The sequence below is a fragment of the Lissotriton helveticus genome, chromosome 10, assembly GCF_964261635.1.
Source record: "Lissotriton helveticus chromosome 10, aLisHel1.1, whole genome shotgun sequence".
Taxonomy (NCBI): domain Eukaryota; kingdom Metazoa; phylum Chordata; class Amphibia; order Caudata; family Salamandridae; genus Lissotriton; species Lissotriton helveticus.
The window spans coordinates 151,733,118-151,753,781 of record NC_136071.1 but is presented as its reverse complement, the minus strand read 5'-3'; the positions used below and the strand labels follow the sequence as shown (position 1 = coordinate 151,753,781).

Here is a 20,664-nt window from a genome sequence, read left to right as displayed (position 1 = left end):
GTTAAGTTTCAGATGGTTTTCGGCCAGCCAAGTTTGGGTTTTTTGAAGTGTGGTGTTGAGGGATTTGATGTCCTCCAGGGAGTGGATCTTGATGTATATTTGGGTGTCGTCCGCATACATGTGGAAGTGAATCTTGGAGAGGCTGAGAAGATCAGTAAGAGGTTCCATGAAGAGGTTGAATAGAGTTGGAGAGAGGGTAGAGCCTTGTGGAACTCCCAGTGTGACAGGTGAGGGGAGGGACAGGGATTGGTTGACCTTGAATCTTTGGGATCTATTTTGGAGGAAAGAGGTGACCCAGTTGAAAACATTTCCAGACAAGCCCATTCTTTGTTTCATGAGATCCAGCAAGTTTTCGTGTTTGACGGAGTCAAAAGCAGATGACAGGTCGAGTAGGATTAGAAGACAGGTTTCATTTTGGTCTAAGATTTTTAGAGCGTCGTCTAATACATGTGTCATGGCTGATTCTGTGCTGTGATCAGCTCTGAAGCTAGATTTGAATTGGTTCAGCAGGTTGAATCGATCGATGTGATTGTTCAGTTGTATGTTGACGCATTTTTCCAGGAGTTTGGCTAACATAGGGATGTTAGAGATCGGGCGATAGGTATTAGGGTCGGAGGGGTCCGCTGTGGTTTTCTTTAGGATAGGCGAGACCTGTCTCATTTTCAGGATGTCTGGAATGGATCCTTGAAGAAGGGATGTGGTAATGATCTTGGTCCAGAGGAGTAGTAAGAGAGGAATGAAGTCTTTAATGTAGTTCGCGGAGAGCGGGTCCGAGAAGTGATTGGATGGTTTCAGCGCATTAAGCGTCTTTAGTACGGTATCTTTACTGTAAGTGTTGAAGTGGGACCAGGATGCATAGTTTTTTAGTTTAAATAATGGAAGGTCATTAGCTGGGGATACAGCTAGGGGCAAAGATGAGCTGTCTTTTAAGTCTGCTATGGATATTAGGTCCATGAGTAAGTCTGATTTAATGGATTCTGTCTTAGCGGCAAAGTAGGAGGCAAATTCATCACAGTTCGGAATAAAAAAAGGGTTGTCGATGTGGACATTGGGTAGGCATTTGGTTTGGGCTTTGATCAGATCGAATAGTTTTTTGGGGCGGTTCTTGGCTAGGTCTAGTTGAGACTGGAAGAAATCGGTTTTTGGATTTTCTGATTTTTCTCAAGTATGTGTTTCTAGATTTTCTTAGCAGTATGAGGAGGGCAGTAGAGTGTGTAGCTCTCCAGCGACGTTCAATTACTCTAAGAGAGCGTCTGTCATCATTTAGCCTCCCATCGTACCATGGTTTAGAATCTTTTGAGGAGGATCTTTTCAGTTGCAATGGGGCAATTTTGTCTAGGAGGTTGTTTATGGCGTGAACATAGTGATTTGTCAGCCCCTGTACATCAGTTATGTCTTCCAGGGGACTAAGAGGGTTTGAGTTAGCTAAGGCTACAAGATCAGATCCGATGTTTTTCAGGTTTCTCTTCCAGATCTTAGTTCTCAGGGGTTGAGTAGGGAGTCGTCTAATGGTTTCCAGGACTTGGAATGAAATGACATGATGGTCGGACCAGTCGCAATGGAGTATCGAGTCGAGCTGAGTGGAGCCCATTTTGGAGATTATTAGGTCAAGAGTTGCACCTTTGTCGTGTGTTGGGCTGTTGCATATTTGATTGAGATTGAGGTCCGTGAGGAAGGCTTTGAGGCTGTTTATCCCCCAGGTCGCTGTGGTCGTTCCAGTGAAGGTTGAAGTCCCCTAAGAAAATTTGCTGGTTGTCATTTGATGCTAGAATGTCCATGAGGTGTCTATGAAGGTGAGGTTATCTCCCGGAGGATGGTAGAATGCGTGTACAGAGCATATTTGTTTGTTGTTGTTGGCGATGTTTAAGCATAGGTATTCCCACGATGATAAAACCGGGGCCTTGGAGTTGGTCACAGTTAAGCAGATCTGGTGTATGCATGCTATCCCACCGCCTAGCCTGTCTGTTCTGTCTAGTCTGGTGATGTCATAGGGGGTAGCAGAATGTCCATGATGGGAGTAGAGGTTTCCTTTAACCAGGTTTCTGTTAGGATGATAATGTCAGGTTTGTTTGTGATAATTAGGTTAGCTATATCTGCTGCATGTCTAGAGGCGGACCTGCAGTTTAGGAGGATACAGCTTAGCCGTGGCTGCAAGATTATTGAGGTGGGTTCGGCTGTGATGGGGATTCTGGTGAGGTTATTTTCAACAATGCCTCTGGAATTTATTCTGGTGCCTCTATGAGTGTTGATCGGGATGGATTGTATTCGGGACACTATAAGGGGGTTAACTGGATTCACCACAAGTCCCGTGCTCAGCTGGGTGTGGTGCTGATCGTACAAACGTAGATCACTAGTGCTGGCCATGGCATACATACCTGTTCCCATACCCCATGCAAAACATGAAGGAGGCATCAGAATGGAATCCCAAATGAAGAATTGTCTACCTGTGGTGACAATGCTACAGCACATGTGAGTGGCTGCATAGCAGACTTCGGAAGTGCAACCAGTGGTGGCAGAAGAGACAGAAAGGATAGGCGTGTGAATGCACTTTGGTATCATTAGCTAGACAAGCAATATATAAAGTACTGACAGCTACTGGAAGCTGGGGAGTGTGGAGAGGAATGCCAGCACAGTCTCCCGGTCCTACAACTTCTCATTCAAACCATCCAGGAAAGACTCTAAGCTGAGTAAGAATGTCAGCATTAAAGTGAGTCAATCGTTTGGATCTGATAGTGTGGTGCGAATACAGTTTGGCCCGGCATCTGAACAGTGTTTGAGCCGCATGTAAAATTGAGTGCCTCTCACTAACAGTACCAACACCAACCTTAATAACTGTGACTACAGGTAAACAGTGGGGAAATTATCATTAGCACCACACCAGTGAATACAGCAGAAATGCAAAAGAGACTGTGTCAGCCACAGAAAACAGCATATGAAAAAGCACCTGTGCATTCAGAGTGAGCACAAAGATTGTCTGCAGCACAACATGTAATAGATCAGCCAACATTGAACTGGAGGTTGAGTGTGAGACCTTGACAGCAAGGGAATTAGGCTCAACTTTGGTTGTATCACTCTGTGGCCCTTTTCCTCTTTTGCCTCCTTCCCAATTGTAGCAGCTGCAACAGGTGGGAGGTACAATGATATTGGTCTGCGTAGAAGTAGAATGTCTGCATCATCATCCATGTTTCCCTGGTGTTTGTTTCTTTGTGTTTTGAATTTTTAGGACGATGGGATTGGGGGTCATTGTGGTTTAGAGGTCATAGGTAACGGCTGTATCAGCACATTTGAAGCATTAGTACGAAATCTCAATTGCATCTTTTTAGCACCATAAGTAAACATTAAGATTGTGGCAAGAGTTTCTGCTATTTGACCCTATTCGTCATTGTTATCATTAATAACATTCACAGCAATTTGTCTTAATATTATTATTACCACACTATGAAAATGCTTGTAGCCCAATAATTTTTCCCTGAAATTGTCAATAAATAGACTGAATGTACATGTTTCTTTTTTTCTACCCTAGGAACATGAGATGCCTTTCTTTTTTTCAGTTTTACAACTTTCACTAGAATTTGAGCTGTTTCAGAATTTGACTTCGTTGTAAACCAAACACCAAGAGACCATGAACACTATGGACAATCACTGTCTTACCTTCTGGGCATTATTGGTTGAGACTTCTGTAATGCCTGCAATTTGTATGTTTCCCCTAGAGTCCTCTCTCAGCTCCAGATATCCAGATGAAGGGTTCAAAAGGTCACGAATCAGCTCATTATAGATCTGAATTTTGAATAAAACACTGTAGTTAGAATGATTAAGCTCTAATGCCTGTGTCTGCCGATGCAATGCATGGGAGAACCCTAGAACTACTAATGGCACTTAACAAGCAATACTTTGAAGAGTAGTGAATGACAGGAAAAGACATCATGATATTGATTCCAGAACTTCTAGTGCTCCTTCTATCACAAGTGGTTAGGAATAACAGCCAGGCAGGACAAAATGGTTTTCTAAAATGATTTATGGAAGTATAAAAGAATCTGGAGCCCTTGTTACGTGAGGGTTCCTCTACTCATGAAATTCACACATAAATAACCAACAGTCACGTCCAATTTATACATGTTTTTTTAATCATATGGAAGATACTATCACAGCCAAACCTAATTGAGGGGATGGCTGTATGGATGCTCTCAAGAGTAAGGAATAAAGACTACCGAAATCACCTTCAAGATGACTTTTCTTTACTCACCACTCAAACTCCTTCTCAACTGGTTGGGAATCTCATTTCTAAACCTCAAACTATGGAAAAGATATCATAAGCCTGAACTGGCTCAAAGTAAACTGACTGAACATTGCTTCCTGGCTTATATACATATTATGTCTGGAAGATGCTTCCAGAGTAATGCTGGCAGAAAGAATGTGGAGTGGCCAGCGTTGCTTACCCACAAACGTCTGTGACAGGAGCATGTCTTTGGATGGTCAGCTTTGCTGCCTTTGCTCTTGTGGCATGAACAGAGTCTGAAGAAGATGAACTCCCATATTGTCATCGGATTTACAAATGCGATCTTCATGGCCATAATGTCTTGAACCACATTGTTGACTGTTGTGAGATGAATGCATGCTTCAACAATATTCTTGTGGACTCTGAAGGGTTATGTACTTCCCAGATAATGCAGGAATTCAGGCATTTATCCAGAAACTTTGCAATGAAATAAGGGACCATCGGAAGTACAGGTTTTTTTTCTTTTGAGAAACAATTCTAGCTCTTCGGCTAAAAGAGCTTTACGCTTGTTAGTCCTGCCAGCAGAAGCCATCACCTCCCAAAAAGCTTTTTTCAGACACTTCTGTCTATGTCATAGGAGGTCATAGACTGAAGTGCCTTTTGAAAGAGGATGTCTTATAATCATCAGAGAGGGAGAGAGAAGTAGTTGTAATTCATTTGGCTTCCGGCCGTGTAACGTATAATCAATGGGGAATGAGTCACTTGTCCTGTGTATTACCAGGGTCAGGGTTCTTGTCCGTCTAAAAAAACACATTCACGAATTAACCGTGGGTGTGGTATATCTTGGTTCTCCGTAAGAGTATGGTTATGTCAATAGCATCATCATTGGGTTTTTGTTATGCTTTCCTCCACCTGGAGGAAAAACCGCTGGTATTGACAGTAGTGATAAGGGAAAGTGTGATGTGAAATGCAGTGGAGTTAAAATGACCTACATCTGACAACCCAGTGTTTATTTGTAGTAGATGGGGCAAGGTTAAAATTTTGTGGTGGTGCGCTGTTAGAAAAGTTACTGTTCTAACGCACCTGTGGTTCTAGAGGTTGTGGTTCAAGAGGTCGACATGTTTCAGCCCTACTTACCCCTGTAGGGTCTATAGGCTTTCTTCAGGACCAAGCAAAGCATGTGAGTGTGAGATTGCCTGTTGAGGGCAAGTGGTTCACTTTCCTTCTTCTTAAGTGAACATATTTTGACCCTTTTTGTGTTGCAGTGTTTCATTGTTTACAACTTAACAATGGGGGAAATTGTCTCCTTCAAGGAAGGGACGGGTGGCTTGTCTCACTGTATGAGCCTCAGGAACAATTTGTTCTAGCTCCGTCTGCCGTGCCCTGGCCATGGTTCCATGGGATTGAACATGTAAGGGTAGATAAGAGAGAGGCGATAGGGAGCTCTCTCTCAGACAGAAGGAAACTAAATGGATATGCAGATTGCAGGTGATCGCCTGTGGTCATAACACTGACAATGAGTTTCACTACTTCTTAAATTAACAACAATGTTTCTGATAAAGTATGCTGTCAATTACAAAAAAAAGCATACAGAATGGCTTAGTGGTTATCCATTGGTTGAATTAATTGCTGTTTGTGTGGAAATTGTTAAATCCATTGTTTATTAAATGAGTTATTCTAAAATAATCACTAACAGGATTGAAATGTATAGTGAGTTATCACTTATATAAGATTATAATGAGTATTATATGAATAAAAAGAGCTAACAATATGTGTAACGTTATGTACCTCCCCAGTTATCTTATCATCTTTAAGGTTTCATCACATCTTCTCTCTTCTATTTTACCTTTGGACACCACTGGTGGAGTATATAAGTTTGTACCAGTGCGGCTGAGACAGCCACAATTAGTAGACAGATGTGTCTTACAATGAATTGAGTTTAAAACTACAGCTTTAAGGAGATGAGCCCTGTAATGAATTGAGTTATATGATACAACATAAAGTCAGGTACTTAGGTCTTAATAATTAAGGGATAAGATCAAATTGGATGTGTCAAGTATTCTGCAAATTGGAAATACCTTAATGATCCTCATTATAAGGTTAGTTTGGCTTAGTATTAGTGCCTCTGCACATTGATAGATGTCCAAAAAAAACATTGTCATCTTAAGCACATGTTTTTTTTCCCAGTTTACCCCACGCCCGTAACTTCAAATGCATAAATAGGCATATCTGACTAATATCAAAATCAGGCTTCTGCAGCCTTGATAACGGATGGCTGAGACAGTTAGCCCAGGTTGGCTATAGTTGCCACACTCCAAGATGGCCGGACACCGGATTCGATACATTCTTTCATCCAATTGGGCTACCGTGTTTTTAAACATTTACGTAGAATCCATCTATCCTGTATAAATTGGTGGGACCCACAATAAACTGGAGAACCATTATGTCATGGTAGCCAGCAATGGTCCATATGCTTTGTTTAAGGTTGGCAGAAGCCCTTAGACGCGTTCGGTTTTAGTTAAATCTGTTCTATTACGAGATGGCCAGACAGTGCGGTTTGCCCGTGGGCATTGGCTCACACGTTTCAATTATAGATGGCCGAAGTTATTAATTCAAGCTGGTTGTCCAAACAAGCCCCATTCCATTATGGCCGTACGTTTGGGTTATAAGGAGATTTTTTGTAAACAGATCGCCTTTTCAAAGCAGGATCATGCCACATTACACTGATGTATAAATTATGTGCCGCAGTTGGTCATTAAAACAAGCTCCACTGAAATATGACTGTACGTTTTTGAAACAGATCGCTTTTCAAAGAAGGATCATGCGCATCACATTTATGTATTAATTTTGAGCCGCAGCTTCTAGGTTTGGAGTGACACTGGCGCCATTCAAAGATGGCCGAACTTATTATCGTTAGCTGGCAATACGATATGAGGTGTAACCAACGGTGCATCAGGTGACTTAGGAGGTCACAGATTATCGCCTGTGGTTATTTAGGAGTGTTTAAACGTGTCCACAAAGTGCTTTTCAAAACTATATGGCACCATGGAGGTAGAATTCAGACACTTAGCAAGGTATGACCGAATTTGCTAACTTCATTTGGGTGAATTGAGATTCAATTTTGGGTTTGTTTTGAATAGATATTGGCAATCTGATTATTTGCTAGGAGTTTTAACTATCGCATTTGGGCAAAATAAGGGCTATATCTAGAGCGGGGCTACTGGGGCCTGCATTACCTGTTGACAATGTATACAAGGCATGCTTATAAATGCTTATGATGCTAGAAAATTTGAGCAATCGGATACGGTCAAAACTCCCTCTCATAGGCGGGTGAAGGTGAAGGTTATCATAACAAGCATTACCTGTATACAGTCAAAACTCCCTCTAATTGGTGGGTGAAGGTGAATGTTATTATGGCAAGCATTAAATATAGATGAATTTTTTAAAAGGTATGCTTGAATTCGGTTGGTATAGCAACATACTAGATAACTCGTAATGCGGCCAAACTATGTTGGAGATCTAAACTCAGAGGATTTGGTGTGTCTTAGGGCAACGTAGTTGGAGACCACATCAAGCAAAGCAATTTGTAGGTTTTAATCCAAGTTAACAATATTCGGTACATGAAGGGGAGAAGTCGCTTCACGCGGCATGGCAAATCTAATCAGGAAGGAGTAATGTCCCTAGATAATTGTTGTTTATTAGGCATGTGAAAACTCGGTTCTATGGTACATTGGGGTAGTTATTACATAGGGATTGGTTACACATGACACAGATGTGGCTAAAAGAAGTATGAGTCATGGTATCCCATTAAAATTGCAAACCTCTGTTTGGCCTATCTTTAACGTTAATTCACTCTGAAGACGGATGAGGTTTACGTCCTTGGGTATATGAAGTACATGATTGTTTTAATATAAACCATATCCTTACTCTAATCACAAGTTTTTTTTATTATTTTCATATCCGGTGCCAAACTGTAAAACCTGAAATTTACCTCTATCATAAGGCAACAACAGTTTTAAGATGTATCCTTAAGGTGCACTAGAACTTTACATTATAGAGGTGAGAGTTCATAATATTATCTAACTTAGTTGTTCTCAGCCTCTCAGGACTAAACTCTATTAGTTAAGCTTCCCTGCAGCATCAGTCTCTTTCTCCAAATGTATGTATATTATTCTCTCTGAATTTCTCTTTACGCTATTTCAAATTGGTTTACATATTCATCACATGAGTAATTAGATCTCTACAAAACTTTCAAGTTATCACTGTAACCACATTTTAGGGTGAAAAGTGGATTTTAATCAATGTCTCTAATGGATGAGATAAACGCGCCTATTTTTGATACAACATACTCACTTAAATTAACCATTTATTAGTAATACGAAAGGATAACACTTGAAAATTGTGTTTTTTGCTAAAGAATCTTGCAAATATGTCTTTGTTCAGCCTGTTTTCATGTAGTTGTTTTTGCACATATGTCTCCATTATGTCTGTCTTCATATAGTTGTTATTTTGTGACTCACATTGTGTATTTATCCTTGTTTTTTACAAAACTAAAAAACATTTTGGTTCAGTTATTAGTTATGTCATTGTGTTATGTCCTATGTGCCTTTTAAATGTAATTTAGTGAAGTGATTTAATTCACATGTCAATATTTGATGGTAGTGACAACTTTGAAGTTTTCCATGTCATCAGTTATGTTCGTCAGTCATTTTATGTCTTTTATGTTGTTTGTTACAGCCCTGACAAAGTTCCCCCGATTTTATTTTGGGAACGATACGCGTTGGCTGAGTTTTGTGTGAATGAGCATGAACTTTTGAATAAAGAACTTTCTTGAAGAATTTCTATGGACTGAATCTACTTCCTTGGTGTACCTCCTTACTTTCATCATAAATCGAAATCTGTATTCAGTGGCACTAAAGGGCGACAAGTGCTGGATGATTTGTACACATTTCTCAAAGACTAAATTGCAGTAATTAAGGGTCAGATGTAGGTAGCCCAATACCGGTCGGTAACGGCCTAAATTACCAAATTTCGGCCGTTACCAACCAGTATTTAGTGTTTGAGATGTAGGAGGCAGGTTTAAGGATTCGGTAATTTACCGAACGATATTTTAAATACCGATTTGGTAAATTACCGAATCCTTAATGTAGGGAGCACTCAAGTGAGTGCATTTTTCATTTAAGGATTCATTATTTACCACCAACTACAAGTTGGTGATAAATATCGAAAACCTTTAAAAAAGCAATTTTGGGCTTTTTTAAAAGTGCCATGTGGCAGACATACATGCCCTTAGGGCATGTATGTGTGCCACAGGTGCACCCATGCACTATTCAGGGGTGCAACAGGGTGTCAATGTGACACCCTACCACCCTTGTAAGTCTTCCCCCTATTCCCAATTCGGTATTTACCGAATCGGTAATTCTCATTCATTCCTATGGGCCTCCAGGCCCATAGGAATGAATGTGAAATACTGATTCGGTAAATACCGAATTGGTAAATACCAAATATTACAGATTCGGTAACATTTACCGAATCATTACCTATATCACATTTACCGATTCCTAAATACCGAATCAGTAAAATTTGGTATTTAGGAATCGGTAATATGTGATTACCTACATCTGGCCCTAAGTGAGGTGCTATCCAACTAGTCCGTCGCTCTGTTCAGCTTTGGTTTTGAGATCCCAACCAATGTTCCCGTTGGTTAAAGGATTTCAGGCAGTGGAAAATAGCCTTGATTTCTAGGTAATAGATATGTAGTTCTGTGTTGGAGCATCCAGAGACTATAAGTCTTGTTGTACCTTCAGTGAGCCCATTAACTATGTGGAGATGAGTCTGTTGTCTCAGTGGTTCCCACAATCAGAGCCTAAATGGGTGACCCCTTCAGATATTTGAACTCTAGAGTCCTCCAATGAAGGAACTCCATTGCTTGGATCAAAATTGCAATTTGCCCTGTGAGCCAACAGACAGTCCAATTCTTTACCAATTGGTTTAGCATAATACAAATAAGAAGCCACGCTGAGGGAAACAGATGCATGCAGAAGACAATAAGAACACAAAACCTCTTACACTACTATACCAAAGTCACGTTATGGTTGGAAAACCGTTTCAATGATTGTTTTGGGAAAGGTATTCTCTGCAGAGGAGTCTATCATTGCTTCTATGAACTTAAACTCCATAGATGGGAACAGCTCAGCCTTCACATGGTTTATCAAAAATCCTAGATTGAAAAAGATGTTGCAAACAAATCAAATGTTCTCCTTCATCTAAATAAGGGTACAAATAAACAACATGTAGATAACAATAGGTAAGCACTACAGAGTGAATCTCCATCAACATTGTGGGAGCAGAGGATATCCATCTGTACTGATAGTGTTGGTTTCAGTTTGCAAACCTCAGGCATGTACAATACTCCTCTCTGAATGGTAAATGATAGTAGGTTTTCTAAAAATATTTAGAAGTCATCACATACTCAGTGTGAAGGCTTCCAAGATCTGTGTGTTGAAGTGGAAAGGCCTCACAAGATGAAACTGATTTTTTAAAAGATCTAATATCAACGTACTGCTCCCAAATCCCTTAGGAATAATGAAGTACATGAAGTGCAAATCCCAACCCCTTTTCAAACTCCCAATTTAATTTGCTTTCTCCTAAAAGAATATGTGGGATTTCTTCCAAAAGCTCTTGTGATGCACTTTGAAATATTAGAGGACATAACTGTAGGACTAAATGAATTCTCAGGGCCCATCTGTCCTGCGCTATTTGTGTACTTGATGGTTAAAGGCTGGCAGCTTCCCAGCTTTCAGGATGCATGTATCAAGATATTTAACTGAACGTCTTGCATCTTTGGGAAATGTTGCCATGACATCTTAGAACATTCTGAGGTTAGGTCAGAAGAGAAAAGGGTGAGTTTAGGCTAGGTCAAAATCCATTGGCTGGAATTTTGCAGCTTTTCCTTACTACTTGGTCTTAAAACTTGAAAGCTTGAGTGGGATGAACGAAGCTTTGCTTTTGAAGTGTGAAAATTCTTGCACACCAACACTTGGCTGTTACCCCATGTCTTTTCCATTTTACTGATGCCCCATCCATTGATAGTAAGAACAAAGTCTTGCTATCAAACTGTAAATTTGTTTAATTTTCCCCAGATATCTGGTGAAGAGAAGAAATCCAAAATGAACCGCTTCTGCACATACAAACTGAGCTACTGGTGACCATTGGCCATGTGTGAACCAGATCTTTATTCATGTAAAGTTGTTGCAAGGTTGGCTTTGTGCCCTCTGAATGATTGAACAGGAATTATTCTTCCACCTACAGAGGGAGAAACTCAACAAACATCCCAATGTACAGCTTCTTTTAATACTCTAAGCAGGCATTCTGAAAGGGGCATTAATCTGTCGAAAAAACTACGACACACTGTCTTGGTAATTATGAAATAAAGTACATTTAAAAAAATCACACATTGGCCAAGAGCAAAGCAAACATTTTGGTAAAACCTTTTATCCTTGCTCTCCCAGACTTTACTGTCCTTATCTGAAACAAAGATGAGTAGCCAGGACCCTTTCCTTTACCAAGAGACTTGGTAAACAATTATGAATGTGCTAGAAGATCTATCTTAAATACTGTTGGCTTGCCCCTGGGCATCTCATGTTTGGTATCCTTTCTCAAGTTAGATGGTTCAGGCATCTATTCTAGAATTCAGTGCTCAGACTGACTATTAAGAAAGGTTTCCATACAAAGTAGTACTTATCTCAATCAAGAAGGTTCTAATCTCAAACGTAGACCTAAGGAAGTTGGCTTCAAAGTGATAAATAAGTATAAAGACTCAATTGTCCATGCCAAAACTCAGTGAAGTGTTTCATAACATGTAACAATGTTCACTCAGTATCATAATAAAGGATATGTAAGCCTGGATCCACTTTGTTTTGGTTGAGAACGCAACATAGGATCTGCCACATGCTATGGCTTTGTAGATGTGTTCAAATTAAATAATTAATTTTGTGACAGAAAAATAATGGTTGAAAATGTAGCAGACTTTTTAAAATGTCAAGTGAAAGCAGAAATTCCCTGAGCGAACTGTAGATAGAAAAGTGTGACAAATGTCACAATGCGAAGGCTAATTCGCTGGATAAAGGCAAAAAATATATTGCTCAAGTGGATCATCAGTGTCGATCTTTTTCTGTCCACAGCAGGATTTCAAAAGAGATTTTTCCTCTTGATCAGACATGATAACAGGTGGCCTGGAAAGCAGAGTTTATCCAGAAAATGTACCCTAAAAACAATTTAATACTGAAGGTAAGGCTGGTTCAGTCCTAGGGTAGACAGAATAAAGTCACTGCGAGGTTATAGCAGAACTCTCCTTGAGGATTCCCTCACACACAACGTGCAGTACAAATCTGAGCTATGGAGGCCTCTACGGGGGGTAAGAGAGCTACACAATATTTTGTCCCACAATATTTTTTTCCCGATATTCTGTCTAAATACCAACTTATTGGCTGAAGTCCGGATTATTTCAAATAAGGTGGATGTGCTACTAAGCAAACACTATTGCTGAGGCCTAGGTCCATCTTAACTCTGTTTAATGCTATTAAGATTACCAGGTATTACCAGCCTGATGACAGAGAAGGAGTCAAGATTGTGAATATGTAAAAAATTCAATTCTGGAGAAACAAGAATTTTCTGGAAAATTCTGTTTTCTAAAACGGCAAACATGTTTGAAATTCTTTCCCAATAAGAAAACGATTTACTTACCTGTAACTTCAGTTATCCAGTATTGGTATCTTTCATAGATTCACATGCTTGAATCATCCCCGCCGTCAAGGTGGGAGTCTCACGTTAAAAATAAAAAAAAATATATATAACAGTAGTAAAACATAATATAATAAGCCATAATGGACTGCACAGTCACTGTAGTAGCCAATCCCAGTCCTTTTGTAAAAGGAACCAAAGTTGAAACACAGCCAATCAGGCTCTAGAACACTCCATAGAGAGGCAAGTCCCTCAGATTTTTCAGCACAAGTGACAAGAGTAATATATCAGCAATAAGGGAAGTCTCTTCAGGGAGGAGGGTGGGTCGCATGTGAATCTATGAAAGATACCAATACTGGATAATTGAAGTTACAGGTAAGTATCTTGTTTTCTTATCCAGTATTGAATCTTTCATAGATTCACATGCTTGAATCAGAATAGATAGCAATTAAACCATTTCATTTTGAGGATGCTGGGTTTCATATGAATGGCAAATAGATATCCTCATAAATAGATATAGATGTGCATGTATGTATGACAAATGCAATACAATATGAAAAGAAGAATTTATGCATTAAGAGAACATAAATCAGCAATGACATGTGAAGCAAATACACTGAATTTAACATTTAGTAAATAATCACCTCCAAAACAGAGGTTTGTTTTTCACTCCTGGGAGATGTTCACTTTGTTAGATATGTAGTGAGTGAGAAGCCATTTGCATATCTCCTGAGCTTCCGGCGATAGGATGTGGGACCGCGTTCCTGCTTGTTTTTTTAGGTAACGCATGCAGGTGGTATTTATTTATTTATTTATTTGTTTATTGAGCTTGTTGAGTGCGACAGCTACCCAAAAAGGGTTTCCCGGCGCTAGAAGATACCGAACCAAGAGGGTGGGAGAAATCTCATGGAAGAGGCCGGAGCAAGTTACTGGTTGAATAGCCAGGTCTTGATGGCTTTGCGGAAATGATTGTAGCGAGTTTCCAAACGAAGAGGTTGAGGTTGAGGTTGTCTGTCCTTATCAGAACCGAGGATCCCTGAATCCTTGGGAGGAAAGCCTACAGGGCCAGAAATATGGCTCGAAATTCCAGGAAAAAGATGTGCATTTTTTAAAGCACTTTGGATCACTTTCCCCTTATACTGAGATCTTGAAGGTGAGCCCCTCCATCCTTCAAGAGAAGCGTCTATAGTGAGGACGAAATTCAGTGTCAGAGAAAGGAAAGTTAGCCCTATTGAGAGATTGCTGGAGTGCTGCCACCAAAGCAGAGCTGATTACATGACTGGAGTTATTTGTACCAGGTTGTCGAACGATCCGGTCACCTGAAGCCATTGAATGTCTAGTTCCTCTTGTATTGGTCTCATTCTGAGAGAAGAGCAAGGTATCATTATAATTGCAGAGGACATCATACCCAGTGGAGATTTTACCAATCTCACAGAAGCAAACTTTCTTCCTCTTAACTTTGTTGCCAGAGAAATTAAATGTGTTTGCCTTTCTGTGGACACGAATGCCTTGTCTTGGATAGTGTCCAAAACTGCTCCAAGAAAAAGCGTCCTTTGAGACGGATGCAGAACTGACTTTTGAAAATTGAGAGTTAGCCCCAGGAAACAAAACATCTGAAGGCAAATTGAAGTTGCTCTTGAGGCTTGTTGAAAAGACGGTGCTTTCACTAACCAGTCGTCTAGGTAAGGGAACAGCTGCAGGCCCTGCAGCCTGAGATGAGCAGCAACTGGGGCTACACACTTGGTAAAAACTCTTGGTGCTGACTGCAGACAAAAAGGGAGAACTCTGAACTGAAAATGAGCACCTGCAACAGTGAACCGAAGAAACTTTTGATGTTTGGGATGAATAGGGAAGTGGAAATATGCATCCTGCAGATCTAGTGTCGTCATGAAATCTGCATGATTGAGGAGCTGTAGAATCTCCTGGAGAGTGACCAGATGGATGGACTTTTTCTGCAGATATTTGTTTAATTTCCTAAGGTCTAGAATTGGCCATCACTCTCCCGACTTTTTCCTTATCAGAAAGAAACAGGAATAAAAACCTTTCCCCACCTGAGAGTGAGACACTCTTTCTATAGCTCCTTTCTGGAGCATAATCAAGGCTTTTGTTCTGAGAAGTTTAAGATGAGGTGAAGGCTTCTTTAGAGGCAGACGGGGAAGTAGGATCTTTACGAATTCCAGGGTATGACCATACTTTACTATGTCTAGGACCCATTTGTCTGAAGTGATTTTTCTCCATTGGTCGAAATGTAAAGAAATATTTGCAGCATTGGGGTGATGTGTGGCTGAATTGTTCAGGTGTGTGGAGGTGTCACTGCTTTCTAGTATTGTCTCTGGTCTGAGGGGGCTGCTTTCTTCTGTTTTGCTGTCTGGAAAAGGCGGCAGCGGAGGGCTCTATCTGATTGTTGTGGTTGATAGCCATATCTATGTTGGTAAGTCTGTGGCTGGTATTTCAGGTAGCTCCCTCGAAAGAAGTATGACCCTCTTCCACGGGCCCTTTGAAAAGGTGTTTTTCTGTACTGGGGTGTACCAAAAGCTTTTGCTGCGTCTGTGTCCTTCTTAATCTCCTGTAAGGCATTGGTAATGTTTTTGCCAAACAGTGTGTCCCCATCGAATGGCATGTCTAATATTTTACTTTGTACCTCAGGACAAAAGGTGGTAGACTTGAGCCATCCTTGGCAACGGAGAACTGCGGCCCCAGCTAATTGCCAAAAACCTAAAGAAGCCAAATCCATAGAGATGTCAATAATTTCAGATGATGCCCTTTCCCCTTCAAGCAGAATCGTCCTTGCCTCTTGCTTTTTGTCATCCGGCATAAACTCGAGGTACTGAGCAACATCAGACCACATTTGGCAGTCGTATCTCCCCTAAAAGTTTCAAGGAATTTTCTGCATGCACTGAACCACCTGCCATGGTGGTGAATCTTTTCCCAATATTATCTAACCGTCTTCCATCTTTATCGGGTGCTGCAGTTATGGGCACTGAAGGATTGCGTTGCGTTGTTCAGCTTGGGAAATTACTGAATCCCGCTTAGGTTGTCCTGACAGGCATGCAGGAGCATCCTCTTGGCCTTATATTTTTCTAGGAAGGATAGCCGGGATTGAGTTGGGGTTCTTCATGATATGATCAATGATGGGAATTGCACGGACAGATGTTCTGTTCTGGTCCTTAAAAGTATATACGAAACAGTCAGACTGCTTAACAGGCATAGGAAGGTAGAATCGATTTGCTGCTTTCTGCATAACGGAATTAAAGCCCCCAATATCCTCAGGAGGAGAATCAACTTCCTGAGGAGCCGGTGGAAAAGGTGTTGGAATTAAGTTGTCTTCCCACTCGTCAATGGTAGTAGGCGTCTTAGGAAGTTCACCATCCTCAGCTACGGTATCATCCTCATCATCCTGCAGCTTCTGATCTTGTGGCACAGACAAAGAATCCGAAGGTGCTGCTGAATCTAAAGCAGGTGGAGGAGATGTTTGTTTTTCAACAGTACCCGCTGCAGTACTGAAACAAGTTTGGTTATCCTGCAGCATAGCTGTCAAGTCCTGTACTAATGCCACAGGCATTTGAATCATAGGCTCTTGATGAGGCATCAACTCGTGAGGCCTTTCCATAGGTTGATGGTAGTGTGTACCATAATAGTCATCCCCATCCTCTTCTTCTTGGAACTTCACATGGAGTTGAGAGGGGCTACGGACCGGACTGAACAACCCATCATCCTCAGATTCCTCCAAAAATTGACTAGGAGGCAAAGGAGAGATGTAAGAAGGGTCCTGGTAAAAACCTCTCGTCAACGGCATCGTCGAAGAGAACCTGGATGAAAAGATTGGAGTAAATTGCAAAGAACAAGGCCTTTTTCGTAGTGGCACAGATACCGTCGATGTTGACATAACCATTGTCAACGGCAGCTTTGTCGCCATCGAGGCTGTCGACTAAGTTGTCATCGTCGATGAAGTGGTTGTTGTCGACGAGGGAGGCATCGTCGAAGACAGGAGTGTCGCCGACGGAAGAGACGTCGACAGAGGAGGGGTTGTCTGAGGTCTCATCGATGGTGCAGTAGCCCATGGCAAAGAGATTATCGTAGACGATAGCTCAGTTTTCGTCAATGATTCCATCGACGAAGCAAGCGCCGACAAGGAATGCGGAAGTGTCAACTCTGGAGATGGTTTCCTCATCGATGAAGCCCTTTTTGACGAAGATGAAGAAAATAAGTTACTTACCTGTAATGGTATCTTTCATAGATTGTCCGCAGCACTTATGATAAGTACTAACTCCCTGAGCACAACCTTTTAGAAACGAATATCGTTTTATCAAATATTTTTCCAATAAAGTTCAAATCAATATTGCCGAAGCAAGCGCCGACAAGGAATGCGGAAGTGTCAACTCTGGAGATGGTTTCCTCATCGATGAAGCCCTTTTTGACGAAGATGAAGAAAATAAGTTACTTACCTGTAATGGTATCTTTCATAGATTGTCCGCAGCACTTATGATAAGTACTAACTCCCTGAGCACAACCTTTTAGAAACGAATATCGTTTTATCAAATATTTTTCCAATAAAGTTCAAATCAATATTGCAATGGATTGCTTCATCTTTTATTCCATGTTGTTTTTCACATGAATATATTTGATCATCTCATCATAGTAGATCATTTTCATATTTCACATTTTGCTCATGGTAAATTCATCGTCACCCAATGCATTTCGGACAGAGCGTCCTTCATCAGGGGTGTTCTGCAAATAATACAAATACAACATATGTATGATCCCATTGGAAATGCCTTCCATACATGAACTAAAACATAAATCAAAACGTCTAAACGTACAGATATGAAAGCGTGAAAAGAGAAAGGATCAATGTGCATATTTATCACACAAGAGATAGACTCGAACAATGTACATCATCGTTTATCCCGATGTTATCTCTACATGTTCAGAAAATAGATCAAAAGGATAGACCAGCCCAAAAAAAAGTGCAGCAACCGTCAAGCGGTTACCCAAAGAAAGAAGATGTGGCGCAAATATTCAAAAGTGTGGAAACGCATTTAAGAAGATTGCAGGTGATACAGCGTTAATCCTGGTCTGTGAAATAATTAAAACCCTGATTTTCCAGAATTTTGCACCTTGGGTAACTGCTTTATGAACGTCGTATGCATCGAGATTCAACCATCGCACAGATCAGAGTTTACGCTCCAACATTTGTTACTTCCTTCAAATACGTAACGGGCGATTGCACGTTTTGGGTTTTAACCGCTTGACGGTTGCTGCAATTTTTTTTGGGCTGGTCTATCCTTTTGATCTATTTTTCAACCTGGGATCTTCCAGTCCTATACTGGAATGTAGCAGGTCTTAGATCCAAGACTCATATTCAGTCTTGGCTCGACTTGATTAATAAGCATAAGCTAATCTGCCTTCAGGAAACCTGGGCAATAGACCCTATTCATATCCAGGGGTTCAAAACCTTCCATTTTTCTGCTATTCCGTCTGCTCATGGAAGACCCAAGGGTGGTTTAGCTATCTACATTTCCAACCAAATTCCATTTACGACTATGGAAGTCCCGTCAATATCTTCAATTTTTCAAATTCTTAAATTAGTTCCTGACAATAGTTCTTGTTTTTATTTTATTAACATGTATAATAATTCCCCACCTGCTGACTGTGTAAAATCTCTGTTAGAAATCTCTTCATATTTGCATGATCAAAAAGCTAAGAATCCGCAGCTACAATGTTATGTTGTGTGGGGTGGAGATTTTAATGTGTATTTATGTAACAAATACAAAAAAGGTATCTGTGGGCTCCAAGACGAGCATGATGTTCCCCTGGCCCACTTTGCTCATTGTACCACCGGGGCTGCCTTAAATAACTGTCTTTTTGCTCTTGAACTTGAATTTGCGAACGAATTAGCGAGTCCTCATGCTGAGTTTAAGCCGACCTTTCACGGTAGAGGTTTTTCTACTATCATTGATTTTATATTGTGCTCCCAATCTTTAAATAATCGCTTAAAGAATTGTATTACTGGTACCGATCCCTCCAGTGATCATTACTCCAATAGCGTCACCATAATATTAAATACTCCTTCCCCAGTTTGTTCAAAAACAAGTCTACTAGTGCAGCATTCCCTGGAGATGGGTAAAATCAACGGCTACACTGTAAAGTGGTCAAAGATTAACCCCACAGAGGTCACTAGCGATATTATCCAAAAAACCCTTCCTTTAATTTACCACTGTTTGGAGGAGACATCATCTCCCCAGCTGATCCTCTCTAGTTTTGCCAAGATCTTAGATACTATTCGACAAGAGCTTACGCGCCAACATAAGATCCACGACAAGAATTCCAGGGGGTGGTTTGATTCCCATTGCCGAAAAGCTCTTTGCGCACTAAAAAGTGCTCTACATAACCAAGTTAGGGACATGCCCCTAATAGCCTCTCTAAGAAGAAACTATAAGTTGGCTCAAAAAACCCGCAAACGGGAAATAAAAAACAACCTTTGGGCTCAATTGCACCGGAGTACATTAAACAAGGACACCACCTTGTTTTGGCAAACAGTTAGGGCCCCTTTTCTAGCTGATGCGACTGCCACTCGCCATTTAGATGTGGCAGTACCCGCCGAAACGTGGGTAGCTCATTACTCACAGATTTTTGGGGACACCACGCTAACAACCGAGAGTTCCAGATCTGGGGAGGCAGCCTCCATAAGTGATAATAATATCTATCCCATTGACCTCCACTTCGATCTTGTGGAGGTGACCGCTGCGTTGACTTCTTCTAAGACTGGTAAAGCCCCCGGCCCTGATGGTGTGCCACTTGACATCTTTGTGAGTAACTTGGACCTATGGTCCCCAATCGTTACGCAGGTTATGTCCGCAGTCTCTCAGATTGGCCTTATTGATTCTTGGTCCTCTTCTGTCCTTTTGCCCATATTCAAAAAGGGAGACCGCGATAACCCAGCCTGCTACAGACCCATTTCCCTCCTGGACTCTCTGGGCAAGGTCGCCGGAAGACTAATCTTGGAACGTCTTCGGGACTGGGCCTCGGAGAATAAGATCATAACCGACTTACAGTTCGGTTTCCAGGAGGGATTGGGTACTGTCGAACAGGCCTTAAATCTGACCCTGCTTATGGGCAAATACGCCTGGGCCAAAGGCGGTAATCTCTATCTGGTCTATGTGGACTTGAGTTCCGCATTTGACTGCGTAATTCATTCCAAGTTGTGGGAGATTTTGAGCAACCTGGGCGTAGATCCTGCACTCCTGAAATTTCTCCGAGAGCTATACACGGATGCAAAAGCATGTGTGAGATATGGCATCAATGGAGAGCTCTCGGAATCATTTGGTATTGCAAAAGGCGTTAGACAGGGGTGCGTCCTTGCTCCATTCTTATTTAACATTTATACAAATGGGTTGGAGCAAGCGATGCTGGCAGATAACAAAGATCTCCCCTGCATAAACACCCGGCCGATCCCTGCATTATTATATGCAGATGATTCCGTCATTCTGGCAAGGACACCGAATCAGCTCCAGGTCCAATTGGACAAGTACTGCCAATACATGCTTTCTCTTGGACTTAAAGTAAATAAGTCCAAGACTTTTGTCATGCACACTGGCAAGAAAGCCCAGAAATGCAAGCCTCTGTTTATAGATAAGACTAGGTTAGAAACTGCTAAAACATATCCATATCTAGGGATTCTTATTGATAATCATTTATCTTGGAAA

The 20,664-nt window shown here is 41.1% G+C and overlaps 1 protein-coding gene across 8 annotated transcripts in view; it reads right to left on the bottom strand.

Moving 5' to 3' along the window:
- Positions 1–20,664, bottom strand: part of LOC144786046 (kinesin-like protein KIF19) — a 1,675,385-nt gene that overhangs the window by 1,094,340 nt on the left and 560,381 nt on the right. For all 8 annotated transcript variants that reach the window (XM_078664980.1, XM_078664979.1, XM_078664981.1 and 5 more), the window contains one exon: positions 3,652–3,777. In XM_078664980.1, the coding sequence (XP_078521106.1) occupies positions 3,652–3,777 (126 nt within the window). The remainder of the gene's footprint in view (positions 1–3,651; positions 3,778–20,664) is intronic.